Source organism: Tenrec ecaudatus, chromosome 4 (genome assembly GCF_050624435.1).
Source record: "Tenrec ecaudatus isolate mTenEca1 chromosome 4, mTenEca1.hap1, whole genome shotgun sequence".
NCBI lineage: Eukaryota > Metazoa > Chordata > Mammalia > Afrosoricida > Tenrecidae > Tenrec > Tenrec ecaudatus.
The window spans coordinates 104,990,010-105,012,794 of record NC_134533.1 but is presented as its reverse complement, the minus strand read 5'-3'; the positions used below and the strand labels follow the sequence as shown (position 1 = coordinate 105,012,794).

The window sequence follows — 22,785 nt, the reverse complement described above, 5'->3', positions numbered from 1 at the left end:
TTACAGTCTTACTGCGTTAATTTCCTTTAGATGAGCTTATTTTAATTTTTTCAGTGAGCATATTTGTATGCATTGCCCTCAAGTCAATTCCAACTCACAGTGACCTCGTAAGGACGGAATAGGACTACACCAAAGTGTTTCCAAGACTGTAAATCTTTACAGAAGCTCTTCTGGGGCTCTCGTGGGTGCATCCTGCCCGTCTCAGATTACAGCTTCGTGCTTCCATCAGTGCCACTGTGGCTCCTCTTCTATTTATAATTAGAACGTTTTTTACTTCAGGGGAGTACTTCTACCCAAAAAGTTAAGAACACCAAATATCCTCTCAGTTTTGACTGCCATTAGAAACTGTATTAATTTGGGTAAGCTCATCATGCCTTTGGTTTACTGTTTTCTGCAGAGTGAAATCCACATGTCTGAAGAAGCTATACAGGATATCTTGGAACAGACAGAGTCAGACCCCGCCTTTCAAGCACTCTTTGATCTCTTTGACTATGGTAAGTAGATCATTTCTTTCAAAAAAGATAGAAAAGTTTCTTCAAATTCTTGGGAACTTAAAGTGAAGCCGTAGTCAGAACATCTAAGAAAAAGATTCCCTTTTCTTTATTACAGCAAACAACTAGTATGTACATAGATGAAAGGGGTGGGAGAAAGATGAGGCTTTCTACTCCCATAAGTGGTTACAGTCTGGGAAGCTGGCAGGCAGTTCTACATGATCATGTATATATGGTCCCTGTCCCTGTGAGTCAGGGTCGACTTCATGGCAGTGAGTTTGATTTTCTTTTGGATGTAAAAGGGTGTTTGTTTTATTGGGGAGTTGCTTTAGTTGTTCTTGTTTATTTAATTTGCACATATATTTATAGTTATAAATACAGAAAATGTTTGTTTGAGTGTTTTTGCCAGCCAACAGGAGTGTGTTGATGCCTACAACTACGTTACACTAAACACTGTTGATGAGTACAAAAAGAATAAACACCTGGCCTTGGCCAGGGGCTTCAGTGGAGAGCAAATGTTTTGAGAATGATGAGGGTAATGAATGTACAAATGTGCTTGACACAGTTGGTGTATGTATGATTTGAGAAGAGTTGTGTGAGCCCCGAATAAAATGATTTCTAAAACAAACAAAGCCTGGCATTGTGCCCTCTGTCTTGTGGTCCTAGCACAATAGGTCTCAAAGTGTAGTCCCACACCAGCAATTTCATCATTACTTGGGAACTTGTTAAAAATGCACATTATCAAACTCTGTAGGTTTTTATGATAAATGCTAAAACTTAAGAATTAATTATCTGACGGAAAATCTGTGTACTTATAAATAACATACAAATCAAAGTGTTAAAAATAGCAAGAGGACCATGATTTTTTTTTCTTTCTTAAGGGCCATAATTTAAAACCAAATCCTACATTCCCTTGGCCACCATCATGCAGTATTCATGCATATTTTTATTTGGGTTATTTAATCAATTGTTTCCCTGTTCCCTTTTTAACAGGTAAAACAAAGAATAATAAAAATATACCACATGGCATTTCCAGTCAGCCCATGGAGCCCAATCCAAATGTAGTCTTAGCAGATGAGACTACTCTGACAGTTAGAAGCCCATTTAAAACAGAAGCATCTGGTAAGAATTTGGTTTTGTTAATATTAATAACCTCAATCCCAGTCTTAATATTTTTCTCAAAATTTCAAAATCAGAAAATGTTCTTTGATTTGAACTTTATCCAAATTACTACACATAGCATTTTTATACATCTAGTTTAATATTTACTTTTTAAAAAATTGCTCCCTAATCTTTAGTATTTCCCCCCCCCAACAGTTTTATTAGCACATCATACAACAAGGAGGATTATATAATCATTATCACATCAAGTTTAGAGCTCTCTCTCCCATGGTTAAATCACCTATAAGATGGGTTGTGCTATCAGTCAGTTCTAGTGTTTGCTCCTCCCTAGTATTTTAATTGAGTGGTAAAATTTCATTACTCACTGCTTCTTGTTCCAGTAGATTATTGACATGCACAAAATCATGTTGTTGACCAGTTGAACAAATATCTATTTACCAAAACCTTGTTTGGTGATCAATTTGAATTCCTAATGCATAAGATTAGTGTATAGGTATCAATCAGCCTCATAAGTGACTGTTCAGTATCTGTTTCTCTTCTAAGGGAAATTATACACTATAGTGATCCCTGGAAGTTCAGGGTTTTTATGCAGTTTCATCCTTCCTAGTATGAGTGCTAAGGTTTTTGTTTCCATCTCTGCCTTCCGTAGAGTACCATTGTAGCACATTACTGTTGCTGGGTACCATCGAGTCAACTCCGACTCTCAGCTCATGCTGACGGAGTAAAATTCCCCTATGGGGCACTTTCCCAGGCACATGAGAATAATCACTGGATGGGGGAAGGCAGTAAATAAATCCGTCTGGACTCTTTTTTTTTTTTTTTAGATGAGTTGTTTATTAAACAGAGTGGAAGTGTCCTTAAGATGGTGGTATGGAGTTTTTTGGGATTTATATATATATCCTTTTATTGGGGACTCTTACAGCTCCATAAATCAATTGTATCGAGCACATTTATACATGTTGCAGTCATCAATTTCAAAATATTTTCTTTCTGTTTAAGCCCTTGGTGTCAGCTCCTCTTTTTTCCTGCCCTCCTTCCCCCACCCTCCCATCCTCATGGACCCCTGATAAATTATTATTATTTTCATATCTTGACACCAGCTGCTGTCTCCCTTCATCCACATTACTGTTGTTTGTCCCCCTGGGGATGGGGTGAATTAGTCATCAATGTAGTAGGTTCCCCATTTTTCCCCCTTCTCCCTCCAACTTACCCCTACCCTCATGGTATCGCTACTCCCCTTACTGTTCAATTGTCTACAGTGGGCTTTGGGTCTCCCCTTGTACCCCCATCATTTGCATCGATATATTTGTTTGTTTGGGGTCTTCTTATGCCTGATGCTTTATTTATCCTGTCAACACCTCGTGATCACACAGGTTGGTGTGCTTCTTCCATGTTGGCTTTGTTGCTTCCCTGCTAGATGGCCACTTGTTTAGCTTCAAACCTTTTAAGACCCCAGACACTATATCTTTTGATAACCAGGCACCATCAGCTTTCTTACCACATTGCTTATGTGCCCTATAGGGAATTTCTACTATATCCTATAGAATCATTATGAGTTGGAATCATCTTCATACAGTGAGTTTGATTGGTGATTGATTTAGAGTTTTCTCACTATATATTATGCCTGAAATTATGTTTCAGTAAGCTCCATACTAAACAAAATGAAGCTTCGATCTAAAAAAATCTTCCTGCTTTATTAATAAAGTACTTCTTTGTAGGCTAGACATAATTTCCACTATTCTTCCCAATTAAGAAAGTCCATGTATCATATTACCAATGCCAATATTAACAGCATTATCCGATAGTTGACTTACATCTTTCTTTTTGATTGTTTGCTTTGTTTTCCTAGCTTTTTCATTGGTCGATGCTAATGTTTTTTGTCCAAAATTGTAAAGGCTGTGAGACAGCGGATTGTTGCTGTGGGCATCTTTTTGTAATGCCTTTTCTTGTTACTGATGTGTCCTCATACTTCTATTGAATTTCCTTTATCATAAATGCAGTGCCTCTTTGTAATCATCTGGGTGGACCAGAGAAACAGATTCATAGATACTCATGTATATAAGAAAGAGCTTTATATAAAGATTAGTTGTATGTTAAAACATCCCAACCCAGTCCATATTCAGTTCATAAGTCCAATATTAGCCTCTCTGGCAGTCTAATTATGTCAGTAATTTTGTACCCAAAGTGGTACATTGTTTTGCATAAAATTTGCTGTTTTATATTGTAGGCCTGTGATTCTTAAGAAATTACTCATTTTAATATCTCTAGTAGCCATTCCAGGTGTGATAAACTTTAATACACAGTTAACATTTACCCTGAGCCACACTCGGGATTACCACCCGAGAGGTTAGCCCCTATGTCCGATGCCAATCTATAAAGTCCTCTTCAGACTCACACAACACATGCAATGATGCCAAATGCCGTAAGATCACAGCCCAGTGGGTGGAAAGTCTTGTAGATCCAGTGACGATGAAAGCATATTAGTGCTGGCTGGGTTCTCGACGTGGCTCCTTCAGCTCCAGGGCTGTCGCGTACCTTTGTATGTCTAATAGGAATTTCTTGCAGGGAGTGAGCGTGTGTCCCGCCTCCATCCAGCTATTTATCTCCTTAGTGCCTCCAAATGAGACCATCAATCTGCAACCTGATTGACAGGCTAGACTCCATCCATTGTTGACACTGGATTATGTAGCTCCTACACTCTCATACCACTTTCTCAGATCCCCTGGGCAGAAAGAAGTGCCTTTGTTCCTGTGTTATTACAGTTGTTACCATGTTTTATTGTAACTGTTCTACAGCGGCTTCCCAGAGTAGACTCATCATTCAAAGGCAGAGACCAGATCTTTGTTTCTCCATACCCAATATAGGGATTGTCCTCAAAAAAGATTTAAACACGGTTTGTTAAACAGTACACAATGAAGTCAAATGTTGATTTCGCAAAACATCATTACCCCATATTGCCTATAAGAATACAGCACATAAAATAGAAGGTGAAGGTGAAAAGTCACCTCTTACTGGAAAAAAATGTATATTTAGAACCAATTTTGTTACATATTGATAAACATTGGATGGGTGCTTGTATACTTTTTCTTCACTGTATCATCTGTTTTCCAAAAAGTTGGAAAACAATTTAGTACTACCCTGTAGACTCATGTATAAGCCGAGTTTTTCAGCACAACAAAAAATGTGCTGAAAAACTGGGGTTCGGCTTATACACGGGTCAGTGGTACTCCAGCAAGGTGTAACATCTCGCGGGTGACTGCCGTTCCTCCGCTGTTCATTCAAAACCCCACTGACACTGCAGGGCTTTGAAAGTTTGTTTACTCACATCTAACCAATCAGACCCGTCCTATGACATGGACGGCTCATATTCGCAGAAGCACCCGTAGTGATTCGCTTACGCGGGCCCCTGAACTGGTAAGGATGTGCCTGTGGCTGCGCTCCGTCTCTCCCCTCTGGTCTCTGTGTTAATTCACATCCTGCATTCCCCACCCTAGGCTTATACTCGAGTCAGTCAGTTTTTCTGGTTTCCCAGGTAATAATTAGGTACCTCGGCTTACACTCGGGTCAGCTTATATTCAAGTATGTACGGTATATAAAAATACCTAAGTATCTCTTTTTCAGAAAATCAGGGATAGAGTTTGTCAGCGTTTTCTCTACTGATGGTTATTTTCTTGGTAAAATTGACTTTACAGTATACAAATTACAACATTGGAAGTTAAACATAACCACCATATCTTTCTACCATACTTATTTCTTACAGATGATCCATCTGTTCAGCCCCCATTTTGCACATCCTATCAGAATGAGGAAGCATCAAATACTTTGAAGAATGGCAGCAACCATAATGAGCTTACTCAGGAAGCCCAGGAACATTTTTCCCAAATGGGCTCTAGCATTCAAAAAAAGGCTTTTAAAACAGCCATACCTGTTGAACAGAAATGTAACCTTGACATTACCTTTGAGTCTATGCCTAATTTGAATGACTTTAACCAAAGAGGAAATTCTGATGCTATGTGTAATCAGCCGTGTGTTGAATTATACACCAGTCAGATAGCCACTGAAACTGAACTGGCAATGGAAGTTGAAAAGAATTCTTTGTCTCCAAATACGCCGAGTGAGTCTCAGCTACAACCTGATCAGTCTGAAATACCAATAGCGTCTTTTGTTTCACTTGGAGCTGATAATGAAAACTTAGTTGTCTCTGGAAAATGTTCACAACTTCTATCCCAAAATTCTTCATTACCTGGAAAGCCAGCTAACAGAAGTCAACTTTGTGAAAATCTTAATGATACAGTAGGACTGACGACTGCTTTTCATGGTTCCAAGTCACCAGATTCTAGTGGAATTCACCAAAATAAAATGGAAATGAATAGCGTGTTACCTGTCGCTTCACAACAGCTTTCCAACTGCCAAGGTAACTCTGCACTTCCATGTAATGTATCGATTTCTGTTGAAAATTCAGCTTTAAATGTATCTGAGCAACAGGTAGACATTTGTCTTGCAGCCCCAGCACCTTCAGTTAAGCCACCTAATGATTCCACAACATCTGTTGAGTTTCCGCAGACAGAAAGTGAAGCTCCACCGTCCAAGTCCGAGAAAGCTGCTTTGGATTCACAGGATCCTTCAGTTTCCGTCAAAGAAGATGGAGATACGATCTATCTTTCTCTGAGTGAAAATAGCAACTGTGTGGAGGTGGTTTTGATGCCTCCAGAGGATAATCCTATGGAAGAGAACCACTCTGTTCCTTCAGAATCTCTGTGTGCTTCAGTGGGAGAGACCAACCCGGAATCTCAAAATACTAGTGATAAGCCGAGGGACAACTCCACAGAGGTAGATGCCTCAAATATTGTCTCCCTCAAAATTATCATCAGTGAGGATTCATTTGTTTCCACAGATACTGAGCTTACCAGTGCCATTTCCAGTATTAGTGGAGAAAATTTGCCCACTATCATTTTGTCTTCTCCTAAATCATCTTCCAAAAATGCAGAATTGGCCAAATGCCTGTCTTCTGAAGAAACTTCAAGTGCTGTTTTATCGACTAATGGAGTTGGAAATTCATCTTCAGCCCAACAGGGTCTTTTAGCACTCAAGCCTGAAGACTCCAAAGTAAGCACCTTCCAGAGTGAAGACAGCATTGCTCCTTCAGCAAATGTCGTCCCTTGTGTTCCCAAGGATGGAGGATTCATACAGTTGATGCCTGCCACAAGCACCACGTTTGGCAATTCAAGTAATATTCTCATAGCTACCTGCGTGACTGATCCAACAGCCATAGGAACAACTGTAAGTCAGTCTAATGTAGTGGTGTTGCCTGGAAATTCTGCACCTATTACTGCTCAACCTCCAGCACCTCAGTTACAGACACCTCCCAGGTCAAACAGTGTTTTTGCTGTCAACCAGGGATTGACACCAAACTTTTCACAAGGTAACTTTAGAAACTAAAATCTCTAGGAAATACAATCTAATGTTTCTGGTGTGTAATTATTGGCTATGACGTGGTGGGTAGAGAATATGAGAAAACTTCTGAAATTTGTGATTGAGCATCCTCTTTTAATATGGTTAATTCCATCATGTGTGTTTTTAATCCCTTGGTCAGCTGTTGATTTCTTTGGCTTAATATTTTCATCCCTCCTTTCCATAATTCCCAAATAAGTGACCAAAAGAGATGAAGGGCAGAGGAGACTAATTCCTCGAGTAGCTGTATGCATACTGGGCCCAGCGTTGTGAGGTTGTTTTTTTATAAAGGGCTACACAAACACCTAGCAAGAGAACAAAGTGTAGTGCAGTGGCCTGTGTCCTTCTCTGAAGAACTTTCATTCACTGCCTTACTGCCCTTCACAATGGTCTTCAGGTCACAGGAAGCAACAATTCTGTGCCTTCCTCTCTAACCACATGCACTGTCTTCTCATTTATAACTCAAATTAATTTCTATCCAGTGTTTAGAGAGCACGATTTCCCCTGTTCCACAAAGAGATCTTGTTTGTGCACAGTGGGTTCATAACGCAAAAGGGCCAGTTATTCCTGTAGCCATCTTCTCGATGTTGAAGGTGTACTCGGTCCCATTTTGGCTCAGAGTTGTAACCAGAATGCTTTCTGACGTGGTCCTGGCAAAGAGACTGAAGCTAAGAATGTGGTAATGACACCGATGCAAACTCCACTCCTGTCTTAGATTTTTGTAATAGTTATTGTCTTGGTTATCAAGGAATTAATTGTTTATAGAGGCTTTCCAAGATAACCTGAGTATCTCCCTGCATAAAACATTTTCTAATTCCTATTTTTCTTCCTTTCATAGTTGATCTCTCTTTAGAACCTCTTGCTTTGTGGCGTTTTATTACGTGCAGTTAAGTGTATAGTTAGTGATTGGTGTCTATCACTTGTCATTCTTGACTGTAAATTCCTTAAGGGCAAAGCCTACGATACGTCATCTCTACTTCCTGACTGTTTAACATGAGAGTACATAGTGGGGAAGCCAAACGCTCATTGTAAAGAGTTTATTTCAGAGTAATTCCTTTGATGATTTGTGTTTATGAAAGTAAATCTTACGGGAAACTATTGTTTTAGGATCTGCCATCATAATCGCCTCTCCAGTCCAGCCAGTACTTCAAGGAATGGTGGGAATGATCCCTGTGTCTGTAGTTGGACAGAGTGGAAATGCTTTCTCTGCTGCTCCTCGGCAGGTACGATTCGTAACTGGAAACAGAGCAGTGAGGCTTGTCAAGCAGTCTAATTAGTGGCTATTTCTCTTCCAGGTGCTTCATCTGCCTTTGACACCATCTGTGTGCAGCAGAGGCACCCCCCAATTCCCTGTCCCTCCAAAGTCTCAGAAAACGCAGGGACTAAGAAGCAAGCCTTGTGCAGGTATATTTTTTAATTGGTTTAATTGCATTTATATATCTGTGTATTTATGTGTTTGCTGTAACACCTGACTATTTTCTTCTTGAGTAACTACACCAACCCTGTTAAGTGGTCAGTCCAGCCTCTGCTTAACATGTTCCAGTTACAAGTGTCACTGGGCAGCCAGCTCTGTTGTTGGACAATTTTGATTCAGAGAAAGCTGTCGCTTTTGTTGAGTCACCTTTTTACTCTAGTGCTAGGTTTGTTTTGGCTTTTGGAATTATCTAAGAGTAGCATAATCTTTATTTTTTCACACTTTGATGTGTATATGAATGACTTCGGGATCGTATTGCAATGCAAATACTAAATTAATGAAGCTAACACACAACTCGGGAGCCCGCATTTCTAACAAACTTCAAGCTAGTGCTGCTAGCACTAGACCACCCTGAGTAGCAAGGCTCGAAAGTTTGGAAACTCTTCCTGCGCTCTGTGTTGTGGTCAGAGCCCAACCTTCTAATTGCTTGGCTTTGTCAGAAGCCTGGGCGTTCCTCTGAATTGACATTCCACCTATTGGACTTCAACTAACCATCATCTTTCATTATCGTACTGTTGTGGTCTTCCTTCCTTAGTCTCTCTCTAGCCCGTCTGTCTATATACTGCTGACTGAGTGGCACTCCCCCAAAAGACAGGCACCACTCTATTGCTCCCCTGCCTAGAAATGTTCAGCAGCTTCCCAGGACCCCCGATTCTTCAAGAACACGTGTGTGCCTGTGTCCTCTAGCCACTGTTGACCTCTTTGTATTTCCCCCGCTGTATTTTATAACACTTACCTATATTGATGGAATCTTTTGTAACAACCGATTTGAGCTCCACAAACAAAAAAGTGATAGACATCTACACCCATTATGAGATGCTCTTAAAATATATCTATAGTAAATGTCATTCATAACAGGGAACTTTTAAGTGAATTCCCATTAAAGTTGGAGCCAAAACAAGGATACATACCCTTACCCACTAAACCAGCCTTTCTCCAGTAATTGTTAGGTAAGCCATTCTTTTTTCATCAACGTCAATTTTCAGCCATATACAAGTTCCCATACCTATATGGGAGTAGACGGAGTAAGAAAATAGGTGCAAAGACTGGAAGAGAAGGGATAGAGCTGTTAACAGCAAATGACATGATTTTTACACAGAATCGGTAGAAAAATTGTAAGATGATTAAAAATTCAACCAAGTAGCCAAATGTTAATTTACCAAAATCATGTTGCTCTACACGTAGGTTCCCAGACCTAGTTGTACACTGTCCCCCAATTCAGAAATCTAAATACTCAGCGCCCCTTGACACTGAAAAACCTTTGTGCTTAACCCACGGTCCGGAATCAAATAGAGGTACATACTTTTGCAAACAACTGGATGACGTCAGTATTCTCAGTGAGTAATATCTCCCACTTAGGAAAACACTGTTTGACACTTTAATGAGAATATTAAGTGTAATGGAATATAAGTAGCACTTACAGTAACTCCAAAAATAATACAGAGGTACAAAGGAAGTAACCTAACTAAAAATATTAAATATGGAGAAAACTTAAAATCTCATCTAAAAATATATAAGAAAACCTAAGTAGAAGAACCATTTTAATAGATTTAAGGACTTAACAGTGTCAAGATTTTAGTTCTTAACCTGTTTAATTGGACATTTCATGCAGTTATATCCCACTGGTATATATTAGGGGCGGGGGAATAAGAACTTTATTAGGGAAGAGCAACAGTTCATGGTTAGCAAAGATAAAAGAGAGGAGCCACCCTCACCCTGCCAAGTAATAAAATGAGGGGCCTTCCAAAAGTTTGTAAGAAATGTAATTAAGTTAATTTTTGACATATCATAATACAGACCCTTAATAATAAATTACAATCCACCAGTGGAACAAAATCTTTTCAGAGACCATGTATGAATAGAAATGTTAGGTATATTCCCTCCCCAGCTGTATATCACTTCTGTTAGCATGTTGCATTGTTGTGGTGCATTTGTTACAATTGCTGAACCAGATCAACACCCTTTTTTTTACTAAGGTCCATAGTTTACCTTAGGGCTCACTCTTCATGTTTTACATGCTTAAAGGTCTGGCAAGTACTTAACGGTGTGTCTCTTCCTTTATAGTATTATGCAGAATAGTGCCGCTGTGGTAAAAATGCCCTGTGTTCCACCTGTTCATCGTTTCCTCCGCCTCTTCCCTGTTTTTACAGGTTTACGTTGGTCTAGTGGCCACAGACAGCGAGTGAGCATCTTTTCATGGACTTGGCCATTTGAATATACTCTGTGGTGAAATGCCTCTTATAGTCCTTTGAACAACTTTTGATTGGGTTTGTGTTAGGCAATAGTTTATTTTTAATCGTTTTTTATTCTAGACCCTTATCAGATAGATATATGGTTCCTGAATTTACTCCAAATCTGCAGGATATCTTATCACTTTTTTTATAAAGTCCTTTAATGAATGAAAGCATTTTTTTTTATGCGACCCATGTATCTGTTTTGTCTTTTGCCGCTTGTGCCTTTTTTGTCGTAGCTGACGATCCATTGTCAGAAAGTAGACCCCACCGGTGCACATACCCCCATTTTACAAGAATTTCATCATTTTACTTGTCCCACTTAGGCCCTTGACCATTTCGAATTGGTGTTTGTATGATGTAAGGCTTGGAGCCTGATCTGTTATTGTTCCACGTGTCGAAACCCACTAGCGTCATTCACCAGAGTCTCTTCCTTCCTGTTGAACGCACTTGGCACCCTCGTGGAAGATCTCACTGTCACTCGCAGTGTGTTGAAATCGTGGCAGTGAGAGTCCACCTGTTTATTCTTCAAGATTGCTCTAGTTATTTAGGGACTCTTGCCCTTCTATATAAATTTGAAGATTGGCTTTTCTCTTTCTGTAAACTGGACTATTGGAATTTGATAAGGATAACATTGAATTTATAGATTACTTTGGGTGGTATTCACAAGTATCCTAAGCTTTCTAATCCACAAACACACAGTGTCCTTCCATTCATTTAGATTGTGTTTGATTTCATATAGTACTGTTCTATGGTTTTCTGTGTACAAGTCCTTCACCTTCCTGCTTAAATTTACATTCAGGAATGTTATTCTTTAGGATGCTATTGTAATGGTAATATTGCTTCATTGTTCCTTCCCACTTGCTCTTCCCTGAGGCATAGAAACCCAGTTTGTTTCTGTGTGCTGACTGGCACTGCCACCCTCCTGCACTACTCCTAATAACTTCCTTGTGAATCTTTTGTGGTTGATTATATAGAGGATTATATTGTCTCTAAAAATGGGTAGTTTTACTTCCAACAAAGCTGCTTTCTAATAGCCGGTGTATTGAATAAAATGTTTGCACAGCAGCATCCAAAGTCTTTCTTATGATGGGTGTGATCTCTGTTCCAACAGCCTTCAGAGGTATATACTCATTTTCAAGCATCTTTTTCTCCAAAAGGATTTTTTAAAGCATACCTAACTGTTCTAATTACTTCATTTATAATTTCAGGGAAACAGATAAATAACGTGGTGGATTCTTCACATCACTCAGTGGGCTCTCGGGCACAAAGGTGAGGATAAAGTCATTACTAATAATAGACTTTATGAATGCTTGGATTAAAATAAAAGATTCTCTATATTCCCAATCAAACAAAACTCACTGCCATTGAGTCAATTTTTTTTAAACGTTTTATTAGGGGCTCATACAACTCTTATCACAGTCCATACATATACATACATCAATTGTATAAAGCACATCTGTACATTCTTTGCCCTAATCATTTTCTTTTCTTTCTTTCTTTTTTTTTTTCCCTTTTCTTTTTTTACATTTTTTACATTTTATTAGGGACTCATATATATGGACTCACAATCCATATATATACATACATACATCAATTGTATAAAGCACATCCATACATTCCCCCCCTCATGTGCCCTTTGTAATTTATACATCGTTATTTTGTCATATCTTGCTCTATCCGGAGTCTCCCTTCCCCCACTTCTCTGCCGTCCCTCTCCCAGGGAGGAGGTCACATGTGGATCCCTGTAATCAGTTCCCCCTTTCCAACCCACTCACCCTACACTCTCCCAGCATCGCCCCTCACACCCTTGGTCCTGAAGGTATCATCCACCCTGGATTCCCTGTGCCTCCAGCCCTCATATGTACCAGTGTACAACCTCTGCCCTATCCAGCCCTGCAAGGTAGAATTCGGATCATGGTAGTTGGGGGGAGGAAGCATCAGGATCTGGCGGAAAGCTGTGCTCTTCGTCGGTACTACCTTGCACCCTGACTGACCCATCTCCTCTCCTAAACCCCTCTATGAGGGGATCTCCAGTGGCCGACACTTGGGCCTTAGGTCTCCACTCTGCACTTCCCCCTTCATTCAATGTAGTGTGTATATATATGTGTATATATATATATACACATATTCTTTTTTTTTTTTTTTTTTGCATGATGCCTTATACCTGGTCCCTTTGGCACCTCGTGATCGCACTGGCTGGTGTGCTTCTTCCATGTGGGCTTTTTTGCTTCTGAACTAGATGGCCGCTTGTTTATCTTCAAGCCTTTAAGACCCCAGACACTATCTCTTTTGATAGCCAGGCACCATCAGCTTTCTTCGCCACATTTGCTTATGCACCCATTTGTCTTCAGCGATCCTATCATGGAGGTGTACAGCCAATGATATGATGATTTTTTGTTCTTTGATGCCTGATAACTGATCCCTTTGGGATCACTCGCTCACTCAGGCGGGTGTGTTCTTCCATGTGGGCTTTGTTGCTTCTGAGCTAGATGGCCGCTTGTTTATCTTCAAGCCTTTAAGACCCCAGTCACTCTCTTTTGATAGCCGGGCACCATCAGCTTTCTTCACCACATTTACTTGTTCACCCACTTTGCTATTGAGTCAATTTTGACACATGGGGACCCTCTTAGTCAAGGTTGAACTGCCCTGTGAGTTTCTAAGACTACTAACACTCTCTCTCTCTCTCTCTCTTTCTGTCTTTTTAAAACATTTTAATGGGGGCTCATACAACAAATTCATCCATCCATCCATTGTATAAAGCACATTTGTACACTACTCTCTTTACAGTAGTAGAAAGCCTCGTCTTCACCCTGATCTTGCCACAAATAATGTGGGGTGTTTGGGTTTGTTTTTTGGTAGAAATGACCTTTCCGAAAAGAATGTAGTCACAGATCTTGGAAGAAAAGTGGATGAAGTCCCAGTGCCTCTCTCAGGAGAGAGTACAGTTCCACTGAGCAAGCCATTTGAAAGCCACCGGCGGGTGCTGTGTTTTGACAACACTGCTTCTCTTGTGGGAAATACACAACAGGGCCCAGACCCTAAGAAGGTACCACCAAACAAAGAAAAGAATGACATTTCTCTCCCTATTCTTGACTGCCCCCTGGTGCCCGCCCCCTTACAACCACCTTCTAATAATGCTATCAAAAGAGAGAAACCTGTGCCTAAGATTTTATCTAAATCAGAAACTGCCATTAGTCGGCATACCACCATAAGAGAAACTCAGCCAGAAAAGAAAGTTTTGTCATCAGAAATTGTACTGGAATCTTTCCATAAAGCAACAGCTAATAAAGAAAATGAATTGTGCAGGGATAAGGAAAAGCCGAAAAATCCAGAAACCACAAAACTGTCCAGTGGCCAGCAAAATGGGAGTTTACGGAATGAGAAAACTGGAACTTCGCTGCAAGAACTAACCCAAAAGCAAGGCACGCCCTCAAACAGTAAACACGCCCTTTCAGTAGGAGTAGCTGTGAAGGATATCAAACAAGAGCACACGAAAGCTCCCAGTTGCTTGATGAGCCCGCTGTCCAAGCATGCTACAGACACGTCAGAAGACAGTCAGCGGCATGGCCCAGGAAACAAGCTTGCCGACGGGGCTGAATTGCCTGTGCCACGGATGCCTGGCTCGGGGGCAGGGGAGAAACACAAAGAAGAACCTACAGATGTTATCAAGGTCCCTTCTAGTAGGCGTTTCGTTGAAGACAGTGCCCCCAAAGTCATGATCCCTCCCGTCACCCCAGACTTGCCTGCTTGCAGCCCTGCCAGTGAAACGGGGAGTGAGAACAGTGTGAGCATGGCTGCCCACACGCTGATGATTCTCTCCAGAGCGGCCATCTCTAGGACGACTTCAGCCACTCCACTGAAAGACAATACACAGCAATTTAGGGCTTCAAGGAGTGCCACGAAGAAGCGGAAAATCGAGGAATTGGATGAGCGTGAGCGGAACTCCCGCACTTCTAATAAAAATCTTGGGAATTCATCAATACCCATGAAAAAGAAGAAAATTAAGGTAAGAATGAACGTTTTTCTTTTGAGATTGCACCAAATTGATAAAGGCCACTTTAATGAAGAGCTCAACCTTTGGGGCGGGGCACTGCTGCCTAACTGAACACTGATTCAGACCGCCTTGTAGATAGCTTCTGTAGACAAGCTGCTCAGCCGTTGTGGTCCTCAGAAGTTGTCTAGAGGAGAAACCGTTTGATTGGTTTATAAATGTCTTCCTTGTGACTTAGCTATCTGGTGCTGCCAGAACAGAAGTAATCACAGGGGCGTGGCCTTTATGAACAGAAGTTTATTGCCACACAGTTCATAGACCCCGAAGGCCCAGCTCAGGGTGCCTGCTCTAAAATACACGTTGGGTTTTGTTTGTTTTTGCTACAATGTCACTTAGCTGCTTTGTGGAATTCCGAAGTGACAAATGTCAAGGGATCACTGAAGTACACGCAGTTAACATTGGATTTATAAAACTTCTTCTGCAAAACTAGAATTCTAATGAGCCAAAGCTGTAGGCAGTTTGGTGGAGCTTATGGAAGGAATCTGACAGAAGTTCTAAGTAACATAGTAAAGGCTTCTAACATTGTTTGAAGTCAAAATATTAACCTGGGCACACTTTCTCTTTTTCTCTTCTTTTGACAGAAAAAGAAGCTACCCAGTTCATTTCCAGCTGGAATGGATGTGGACAAATTTTTGCTTTCCTTGCATTATGATGAATAAGCATTCTGAACTTACACGGACAGTAGCTATTAAAAACTGGTATCCCATAAACTATGAGTGTAGGGAGTGGGATATTGACAGCGTCTGAAAACATCACCTGCACTTTCATTGTACTGAAATTTCACTTTATATCTAAATCATGCTGTTTCCGAAGCAGCTGCATAGTTTGTAAATAGACTTACCTGGAATGTTTCTATTTTGGGAAGAAAAAACTTTTTTCTTTTGCAGAAATATAAGTAAAGCCAATCTGCAAAACTGTATAACTTGAAATTGTGTGCTGTAAATATTGTGTAAATCTTGTTGAAATAGAGGTTTCTACAACCTAATGTTCCTATACTGTGTTTTTTGATGCCTTTTGATCCCCATTTCTGAGGCATATTCATCTGAAATCGCTTTTCTTTTGGGGGAACATACTAGTTGTCTTTATTAATTACCGTCAGTAATTTTCCAACAAGACATTTAAAAACATAACCACCAAGGACTACAAACGCGATAACCCCTCGGCTTGTAGTCAGCTACCTACTAAGACAGCAGCAAGTTGATGATTTTGTTTGAGAAGAAGTACATTACCACCTCCTTATAATTGCAGTAAAAGTTATATTCTTGAAATTTTGCTCTTTAACTATTTCTTGAACTGGTCTCTTTGTTTTAAAGAGAGAATTTTGTAAATGATTGATGGAGTGCTTTGAGCTTTTGTTTATAGTTTCTAAGATATTTTGCAGAACTTTTAACTGGTTAGACTCTTGAGCCATAAAAAACTTGGTTGTGTAGTGATTGAGGTTTCTTAGTATGTATATATTTTCTCCTGTATACTGGAGATTTAAAGAATTGCACTAATTTATAGAACTCTTTACATAATAGTGAACAATGCACATTTAATTTAAATCTTGTATTCTGTATTATTTGTGTAAAGGATTATCTCCTAAGGGCCTTTTAGAAAGCCACAGCCGTAAGATGTACAAAGAGAAATCATAGTTTTATATTGTAATTTAGTTTCTCCTAAAACTGGCTGTGTTAAATAACTGTTTCTGTACGTAGATGTAGTGCTTTGTCTCTGCCCCACAAAGTGTTATAAAAAGTTACTCTCCAAAAGGCCTTGAGGGGAATGAAAGAGGTGCCTTCTCTATCCTAGACTCATATTATCAGTTAAGGTGAAGATTGGTTTAAGCCTGTAAATGGGAACAAAATTTTAATTAGTACCCAACCAATTGTGCCTGGATATTAAAGTATTCTAAGTGCTTTCCTTTTCCACGAAATATCAGTGTATTCATTTGGGGTTTTCTTCCCCCTGTGAGTGTAGATATTGTTAAAGAGTCACCTTCCTCAACCATCTTCTTTCTCTTTTGGTTTTTATACTCATTCTTTAAAAAATAAATTCTCCCTGTTCTTTCACAACAGTAGAGATCATGGTGTTTTTTTTTAATGGCTGTGAACCTCAATAGTTTGTGTTGTAAAAAAATGTATGTGACAATAGTCTATTTCTAAGGGACTATCATACCAGTTAAAGTTATTTAACTCAACTTGATATTGTGCTACATATAGGTTTGAGTAAATATTTCATTGCTTTAAAGGTTTAAATTACATTTGGTAGTTTGGGGTTGGCTTCATTTTTTTTAAGAAATTCATGAAATTCCTTTGTAAATCTAACCTTGTTTATTCTATCTTGGAGTTCATATACTGAAAATTACAGGTTTTCTGTTCAGTCCATATTGTTGAATGCCTGCTTTATATGTGTTAATACTAAGAATTCCTATATAACAAATAAGGTTACTTTCTTTGAGATTTATTCCGCACGCCAGGACTTGCGAGATATAGTCCCCCAAAAAACTTGTACTTGAGAGCCTTCGCTTATGTTCCAAAACAATTCATCATCTCCATTTTACCTTGAAAGCCCTAATATCCGCAACTTAATTGTACTGTTGTGCCTGGTCACCTGTCTTAACAGTCAACTGCTAAGTCAGGGCATTGTAAGTGTTTTAGTATATCACAAATAAGAACATGTAACTGTTTTGACAAGTAAAAATCTGTAGTTAATATATTACTTAGTGTTTAATATAATTGATGTATGTCAAATCTTAGCAGTCTTATAATTAAAATATCCCTGGCATTGTTAGAACCTTGATTGTTTTAGCATTGAAAATTTAAACAAAAAATAAAAACTCAACCACCATCAAGTCAATCTCGATCCATAGTAACCCTTAAGGACAGGGTAAAACTGCCCCTCTGAGTTTCCGAGACTGAGTAGAAAACCTTTATGTTTCCCTCAGAGCACCTGGTGGTTTTGAACTGTTGACCTTGCAGTTAGCAGCCAGACACATAACTACTCTGGAGCTTTTGGAGATTATGAAACTCTGTAATATGTTGAAGGGAGGCCTGGTGGCATAGTGTTTACCAAGTCAAAAGATTAAAACCACCTTGGGAGAAAGATACGGCTTTCTACTTCCATAAAGATGGACAGTCTCGGGGAGGGAACAAATTGTAAATGATGTATAGAATGATGATGTATATACAGCCCTTTAAAGGCGAATTACCATGGGAAGTGTATGATATGTGAATACTATATCAGGAAAACGGGGGGGGGGGGGAATAAATAAACGAAACCACCAATGACCAGTGGTTACTGTGGGTGAAGGAGAAAGCAGTCGCTTAGGGCATTGAGTTGATGTTATGGTGGTGGAATAATTTGGAAAAGAATATCAATAATGGTTGTACAACATGAAATGTATAATCAGTGGCACTGAATCTTACATGTTGAATTGGGAGAGGAAAAAAAAAAGATTTACAGTCAAAACACCCACAGGCGGTTCTACCTTATTATAATATTATAATAACTATTACCCAAACAAAAAGTCATCTCAGTCTAAGTTCCCCAGTTGAGCATTTTTCCATTGCATGTGCTTATAAATGAAATCTACCCTTGTCAGGGAGAAGTTCCTCACTTTGTTTCTAAACTTTAATTTCTGAATTTGTTTTCATTAGGACAGCTCAGCCCTAACTGCATAAAAGGTCAGAGTACATTTTTTTCTCCTAAATATTTAACCACTTTTCTCAAGACAATTTGTTGACGCTGTTAGGTGTTGGCCTGACTCATAGGGACCCTGTGTACAACAGACTCAAACACTGCCATCCTCACTGTCATGATTACTGCAGCCACCATGTAATCTAATCTCCTTGGGTCTTCCTCGTTTTCACTCCACCAAGCATGATGTCCTCCAGGGAGAGGTTCTTCACAACCCGTCCAAAATATTTGAGATGAAGTTTCACCATCCCTTCTAAGGGGAATCCTGGCTGTCCTTCTTCCAACATAGATGTTTTGCTGGGAGCCTTATATTCAGTAGGAGCCCTGGTGATGTAGTTAGTGATTGGGCTGCCATCCATATGATTAGCAGTTCAAAACCAACAGCTCGGCCAGAGACTGGGCTTTCTCCTCCTGTAAACAGTCTCAGAAGCCCACAGGGGGTCCCTATGAATTTGTATTGACTTCATGGCAGTTGAGGTTTTTTATATTCAAATTCATCAGTTCTTTAGTCTCCCTTAATCATTGTTCAGCTTTCACATGCAAAAAAAAATTGAAAAATAACATATCTTAGGTCAAGTGCATCTTAATCCCAAAGTGATACCTTTGCTTTGTAACTAAAGATTTGCCAAATGCACTAAGACAACTGATTTCTTCATTGCTGATTCCAGGAATGTTGATTGTGGATGTCTTCAACAGTTGCAACATTTTTCCTGATGTTCCTTATTGAGTTTTGTTTTGAGATAGTATCCATACTGAAGACTTCAGTCTTTGCTCCTCACCACTGCTTGAGATCCTAGCTACATTGTCATTGTCATGCTCCAAGTGTAGTTGTCCTCCAATCCTGGTGTCACCTTCTTGTTTATATAACCCAGCTTCTCAGCTAATTTGCTCACCATACATCTTGAATAAGTGGTGAGAAGACACCCAGATGCGCACCATTCTTGATGTTAAAGTTGCACGGTCTCCGTGTTCTGTTTGAACATCTCTGCTTGGTCTATGGACAAGTTCCACAAGAGCACAACCAAGTGTTCTAGAATTCCTATTCTTCTGTGTTACCCATAGTTGGTTATGATCCACAATGAAATGTCTTTGCAGACTTAGTAAAACACCAAGTTAACGTCTTTCAGCTATTTCCTTTGAGCCAAGATCCATCTGGCATCAGCAACATATCTATCTCCCTGTGTTACATCGCTTTGATTCCAGCTTGAATTTCTTTTAGAGCCATGGTAGGATAGTGGGTTACCCATTAGTTAGGTAGCCCACTGGTTTGCTAGGTATCCATTTAAGTTGCTAACTTCAAGGTCAGCAGTTCAAAACCACCAGCTGCTGTGTGTGAGAATGAGAGTTGGTTTTTTTTGCGCTTCGTACAGTTCGCATTATTTAACTCCATGTACATATAATTTAAAGCCCTTCCTTGTGCATTGGGTGGAGGCTGACAGCGTGAGTCCGTTTTCCATTCAGTAATTCATACTTTTGTTATGTCTTCCATTGGCATTCCTCTTTTTCTTAACGCTCTCAGCTTTGTCGTTGAATGCATGGCACTGGGTAAATGCTCTCACTTGGTCGTTTTACGTCCTGGATGGCCATGATCTTACCAGCCAGGTCCACGCACAGCGTGGGCCGAGGGGAGGGGCGTGGAGACCCAGCAGGAGGCTGGAGGACCTGCTTATTGCTAACCACGCATTATATCTCTTGGGGGGGGCGTCATTAGAGAATGATGATGACGTTTCTACTCCCATAAACAAACCCACGGGCAGTTCTACCCTGTCCTACAGGGCGGCTGGTTGGTTGGGTCAGGCTGAAATAGCTTAAAGTCTAAGCTATTTTTCTGAGATAAATTTTTCATCTCTATATTTGTATTCTCTAAATTTAGATTTAACCTTGGGATTAAAACCTTTTTAACAATATTATACTTTGTTTCCTTTAGCCTTGGTTTAATTGTTCAGTGTTCTTTTTGTGTTATGTCTTTAACTTATTAAACTGCAGAGTATATTTTTTCCTTAAACTTTACATAAGATTATGAATTTTTTATGCTGAACATTTGACAAACTTTGGCAAATGAGGTGAGTACTCTGTTTTTTTTTCCATATTTTCAATATAATTGCCAATGAAGTTCTAGATTTGTTTACGCCACACATGCAATCTTCCTTTTTTTGCTTAAAAATTAGTTTTATTTTGATTTTTACTTTTTAAAAAAATTCGTTTTTACTATTGAGTAGGATAGGTTAAAATTTCTACAAATGTTGCACAGTGCTTAAAAACTGGCGTTCTGCTTATAAGGTACAGAATTTGATGTTTGTAGTACAATCTTACTCAAATCCTCACTCTGTTTCTAACACTTCATGAATAATTTCATTTTCTATTTTAATACTGATTGTAGTTTTGTTGCTATTACTCAGTGTAATCTGCACCTATCTCATAACTTCTTTTTTAATAATCCTGTTGGAATATAGTTCTAATTTTCAACATTTTGCCTTCATTCCTAGATTGTGGTATATATCAATGCTTTTTATTTTACAATTGGATTTTCAACTTTTATTGTCCATAGTAATTTAAGATAAAGAGCTCCTCTTTTTACCTTATGTGTTCATTAAATGTGTATTTTACTGGTATTTCACTTCTACCTTTCTTTTCTCCCTAATCTTTCTTTAATGTTAAAACGTTTAAATGTTCATATTCTTGAATTCTTGACTCTTTTCATGGGCTGGATTAAAACGTTTGTCATTTGTGGAGGAAACGAGTGCTCTAATTTCTAAGCTCTTTGTGAGATAGTTTCATATTTTTTATTTAAAATGTCAGTCATTTGCCGTCTGATATTTACTATAGTAGAGGTAAGGGCTGAGGGTGCCCATATTATTTTCATGTTTGAGGATTTGAATATATTCTCCAGGATGTCTTAATATGAGTATTAATTATTTAATTTTTGTTTAATTAATAATTTTGCTGATTTAATAGGCCCTTTACTTTTGTGTACTTAGTGCTTAAAATTTGTTTTTCCTATAAGCTTAGATTATTGAAGTACCACTTGTTTTATATTTAATTTTAAGGAAAAACATTTACTTTTTGTTCTTATCTTTTTGCTTTTCCTCTAATATTTCCCTACAGTGTCAGAGCTTTTCAAACCACATTTATAACCTTCTGGGGTTTTTTTTATCAATATGTTCAGCATTCAGTGTTGTAATGCATACTTTGCTGATATTACTCTAAGATATTCACTCGCAAATGTTCAGTGTTATGATTTATTGATCAAAATACTGCTGTCTACAATGAAGTCTGTGATAGTGTTGGTGTAGAGTCGTAACAGAAAGTTAAACCTAATGAGATCCAGCAATTGAATTTTGTATCTTAAACAGCAAGTACATATCAAACAACATTGATGTTCACAAAGCATGAACTTCATAAAAAATACTGATACTAAAATGCAGTTATAAAGGAAACTTTGTTTAAAACCTTTTAAAGTGGGGGTGGGGAGAAATAGTATTTGACTTACGTCTGAATTTAACAGAATTGTAACCAGTGGCAAAACCAAGACTGTAAGTTCCAGATCACTGAGTTTTGGGTGTATTATTAATTATGCTTATCTTCAATGATAATAGTGAAGATTTCTAATAGATTTTAGATGTCCTTTTTCACTGTACTTTTACCTCGCTCCTCATGAATTTTTTTTTAAGTTAGGAATGCTTGAGGGGATATTTAGTTTGTGCATTCTTAGGCTAACCAAGTAAAGCATACTAAGTGGAGAGATTACGCTCTAGAACTTAGCTTGGCTTATTGAACTTGAACTCCAGCCACAGCTACTTACTGTTTGATCAGGGTATGTATTTAACCTTTCATGTTTCCATTGCCTTAATTATAGATAATGGATCTATATCATGAGTCATTGGGGTTTAAATAAATTCATACAAATAAACCTTTACAACAATACTTAGGATATAATGAGCCTGAAAAGTTTGCTGTTAATACTCTAGATGTTTCTAAAATGACCCTATATCTGAATATTAGGAAAAGAAATCACAGAGCAAGATCAGGTAAGTGAGGTGTGTGGGCAAGAGAGGCATGCTGTGTTATACCAAAAACTGGTGCACTGAGATGGCTACATAAGCAGGTGCAGTGTCGTGGTGGCAAAGCCAGTCCCCCATCTGCCATAAAGCAAGCATGCTTCTATGCAGTCTTTTCAGAACCTCGAAATAGGACGAACAGTCTGATGTTCAGAGCTTTTCCCCAGGTTTTTTGCGGTAAACTCTCATATATAGCCCTTGCCTAGTGTGCTTTATTAAGTGCAGT

The 22,785-nt window shown here is 39.0% G+C and overlaps 1 protein-coding gene across 4 annotated transcripts in view; it reads left to right on the top strand.

Moving 5' to 3' along the window:
- The window catches only part of NPAT (nuclear protein, coactivator of histone transcription), a 46,033-nt gene extending 29,139 nt beyond the window's left edge, over positions 1 to 16,894 (top strand). Inside the window, exons 11-19 of one of the 4 annotated variants that reach the window (XM_075546553.1) lie at positions 398 to 494; positions 1,485 to 1,613; positions 5,374 to 6,027; positions 6,118 to 7,035; positions 8,172 to 8,287; positions 8,360 to 8,468; positions 11,981 to 12,041; positions 13,632 to 14,778; positions 15,405 to 16,893. In XM_075546553.1, coding sequence (XP_075402668.1) covers positions 398 to 494; positions 1,485 to 1,613; positions 5,374 to 6,027; positions 6,118 to 7,035; positions 8,172 to 8,287; positions 8,360 to 8,468; positions 11,981 to 12,041; positions 13,632 to 14,778; positions 15,405 to 15,482 — 3,309 coding nt within the window. In that variant the 3' untranslated portion in view covers positions 15,483 to 16,893. Of the gene's footprint in view, positions 1 to 397; positions 495 to 1,484; positions 1,614 to 5,373; positions 7,036 to 8,171; positions 8,288 to 8,359; positions 8,469 to 11,980; positions 12,042 to 13,631; positions 14,779 to 15,404 lie in introns of all 4 variants that reach the window. The other 3 variants (XM_075546556.1, XM_075546552.1, XM_075546554.1) reach the window with 3 other exon arrangements.
- The last annotated feature ends 5,891 nt before the right edge of the window (positions 16,895 to 22,785 follow it).